General features: G+C 50.1%; 1 protein-coding gene across 1 annotated transcript; it reads right to left on the bottom strand.

Moving 5' to 3' along the window:
* Positions 1–6: 6 nt before the first annotated feature.
* GIMAP8 (GTPase, IMAP family member 8) lies at positions 7–3,615 on the bottom strand (the record flags this gene model as incomplete). The annotated part of the gene is made up of 2 exons (XM_034650440.1): positions 7–971; positions 2,919–3,615. Coding segments are annotated over 2 exons (1,383 nt in total), but the record flags the coding sequence as incomplete, so codon positions are not given.
* Positions 3,616–3,673: the final 58 nt, after the last annotated feature.

Consider the following 3,673-nt stretch of genomic DNA (forward strand, 5'->3'; position numbering starts at 1 on the left):
TTGATTCACGCCACTTAATTCTGACCCTCAAAACCACCCAGTCTCTAAAGCTTCTTTCCAGATTTCCCCATCCAATTTTTTCTTTCTCCTTTAGAATCAATCCCTTCGCCCGGCCTGACGATTCACTTAGCCACAAAGAGCTGAGGCAGTGCCCCCAGCGTTGCACGCACCCACCACGCCTGCCTCAACGTCCCGGAGCCTCCTCCCATCCCACTAGTCCTACCACGCCCCATCCCCAAGTGAGGGTGTCTCTACCTTAGAGACACCCCCACGCATGTCAGCTGCCTACAATAAAAACTCTTTTATATTCTTCAGTATATTTGTGGGCTTGTGCTTTTCCTGGGAATTTATAGTGATTTTGTAGACTTTCTCCCATTCGTGGGGGTACCCCTGCTCTCCATGGCGCTTTATCAGGTCCTCGGCCAATGTCAGAAGACTTTCTGCCTGGTTTTCCCTGGCTTGGCCCGTTTCTCTGTTATTAAAAGCACAGACTCGCCCGCCACACTTTTTAATGATGTTCTTCAGAGTTTTGTTATCTGTATTCTTGACGTACTCTTCCAAGCTCCCTGACTCGAGGTCTTCCTTCCGAGTGAACAGCACGATCGTGTACTTCAAAACTTCCTCTCCAAAGATGCTCTCCAAGTCCTTCACTGCCCTTTTGTCCTCCTCAGTGAACCGCCCCAGCTGGAACACCAGGACCAGAACCTTGTTCCCTTCTTCACAGCAGGACAAACAGCGTCTGACCTCCTCCAGCTGGAACCGATGCCCCTCTGCGCCGGTCGTCAGGCAGAAGGAGGGCGTATCCACAACCACCACCTGCCTCCCGTGCCACATCCTCTTGCTGCTCTGGCAGGTCTGGGTGACGGGCTGTGCTTGGAATTGAGAGCGGAAGTCGGGGTTCCCCAGGATGGTGTTCCCCGTGGCGCTCTTCCCAGTGCCGTTCCTCCCCACCAGGATAATGCTCAGGCCCTCTGTCGAAAAGGAAGCAGGAAAGATTGGTGACCACGGGCTGATCAGGGTGCAGCTCTCAGAGTGCTGCCAGCTGTCTGGTAGAGAATGCTGAGAGAGACCCCGGCCACCTCTCACCCAGCAGCTCTATCCCCAAGCACGGTTCCGGGCACACGCTCTGGGGACCAGAAGCGTGGCTTGGACCGCCATCTCTGTCCCGTGCTCATCCATGACATGGCACTGTTCCTATCTCTGAATTTGCTCCCTCCTTCTGGTAACTTCTCTGACTCCCTGGCACCCTGTGAGTGCCGCTGTCTTTATTACCTGTCGCCTACTCAGCTGCGTCCAGCCTCCACATCTCATCCCTTGGTCTCCGTTCCTGCTGCAGTGATGGTTCCTATCACCAACTAATGCTAACTGCAGCAAAATCTCCTTGATGGATTTGAAAAATTATTCCACAGAATTGACTTTTCATGAAAAAGCAACTACATATATCATCGACATACTCCTAGTTCCTTCTTTTGGATCACCAAAAATTCACTTCTCATTAAAAACACATCAAACTGAATTGCATCTTTCATCGATGAGCCAAAAGGCACTTCATGGTTATAATAATGAATGCGCATTCACACTGTTTTGTGTGGTGATAACGGAGAACAGATGTCATTAAAAATGGAATGACAGATTCTAGAGACCTTGCAGTGGGTGTTAGTGGGGGCTCCTTAGGACTTTGCACTTGTCCTGTGGTCTTTCTCTTCCACACTGGCCTTTTCACAGTTCTCTCAATTATACATTCTTTGTCAAGTTACCCATATCCACCTTAAAACAAAGAGGGAGGAAAGCCTACCCTGTGCTCTTCCTTCCAGGGGAAATCATTGAATTGCTTATCCGGAACCCACAAGCTCATAGTTACGCTTAAAGGATTCTAGATTCATCTTCCAACAGTCCCATATTTGTCACGGATTTCAGTCCCTGCTTCCACACCCTCAGAGGGGGTGGTTCTCATGAACCACTGTGATCTGGTCTATAATCCCCATCCCACATGGTGTAGAGGCTCAAACCCTCCATTTCCATCATGGCCACTCCCTTGGCCTCCCTCCCAAGTGGTAGGCTTAGTCCCACCTCCTTGCTTCCAATTGCTGGAGTATTCTCTGCAATGTCTTCCAGCTTTCTGCCAGTCACCCAAACCCTGCCGGTTCTCCAAAACCCATTTCAAATTGGGCTTCTCCACACAGCCTCTCCTGACCTTCCTGCATGTCTATACTTCTTGAAAGGGCTCCCCAGCACCTGGCCCTCCATGACGACTATGAAAGGGCTCATAAACAGATACACTCCTTTGAGTCTTATTCTTCTCAGGGGAGGGCATTTGAAGTGAAGACAAAGGGGTGAGTCATGCTGACCTGGAAGAATCTCAGCTCAGGGCAATAGAGTGTATAGCACTGAGTGCATGGGGCCTTCTCTAAAGCAGTGGGCAGTATGGCTGGGCTAAGAAACCCATCTAGTGCCATGTGAGGATTCAGGCTCCCAGTCCTTGTCCTCCTCTCTTCAAAATTGCCTTCCCTCTCCAAAGAGAGAAGACTTAAGAACCAAGAAGTCAGGAGAGGGAGAGGGAGTGTCAGAGTGGGCTTAAGAGAAAGAGAAGAGCAAACCAACAGTCCAGAACCATCCATCTCATCACCAGCCCTGAGTCTTGAGCCCTGGGCAACAGACACACTGTGGGGAAAAAAAGAGATTGGAAAAAGCTCAACTCCTTCCTTCAAGACCCTCACCATCCAGTTGGAGAGAAGGGATAAGGGTCAGGAGAGAATTAAAGACAGTGTGCATGGAAAGGCACATAACTTTAGTAACCTTGGAGAAAGAGAAAAGTTAGTTAGACTGGACCTGTCTTTTCTGTCTTCTCTACGCCCTTCTCGTATATTTCATATCTAGTTTCCAAAAGCATCTAGAACAAGTTTTTAGATGCTGTGTACCTTCCCCTCTGAAGCTGCAGGGCCTGCCGCCATTCTGCTGCACCATGCTCACAACTATTTCCAGGAGCTCGTCCACCTGGCGTTGTTCCTCTTCCCCCGTGATTCGGTAGTTGAAGGCACAGTAGGGGCGTTTGTACACCTTGATGAGCTTGTAGAGATGTTCATATCTGTTTTTCAGGAACATCTCTAGATCCTGATCCCCTAGGTCTTCTTTCCTGGTGAAGAGAATGATCAGGTACTTCACAAATTTGTCTCCAAAACTGCCTCGGATGGTGTCCAGTACCGCCTCATCTTTCTTGGTGAAGGAGCCCAGCGGTGTCACCAGCAGGAAGGCGTGGGGGCATCCAAGTTCATGTCTCTGGAGCTCCTCTTTAACGCCCTTTGAAGATGAGATTTCTGGAGTATCAATGACCACAACTTTCCTCTCTCTCCAGATTCTGCTATCAGACAGAAAGCTCTGACATCCAGGGACTGACTCTTCGCTGAATTTGGTCTCAAAGACTCGCTTCCCCAGAAGGCTGTTCCCGGCTGCACTTTTCCCGGCTCCACGCTTGCCCACAAGCAGGACCTTCAGGACCGACTGCCCAGGGTTCGGCTCGCATCCTGGGGCCTGAAGCTGCAACTCCCCTCGCCCTGAGGGAAAAAGAGCAGATTCAGAGTCTCTTCTTGCAGCTGAACACAGAGATGTGGACAGGTCCTATGCTTTCGCAGCCTTCTCAGTTTTTACAGAGAACGCCAGTAGTGTTCTGAGCAGC

Source organism: Ailuropoda melanoleuca, unplaced genomic scaffold (assembly GCF_002007445.2).
Source record: "Ailuropoda melanoleuca isolate Jingjing unplaced genomic scaffold, ASM200744v2 unplaced-scaffold2229, whole genome shotgun sequence".
NCBI classification, from domain to species: Eukaryota; Metazoa; Chordata; class Mammalia; order Carnivora; family Ursidae; genus Ailuropoda; species Ailuropoda melanoleuca.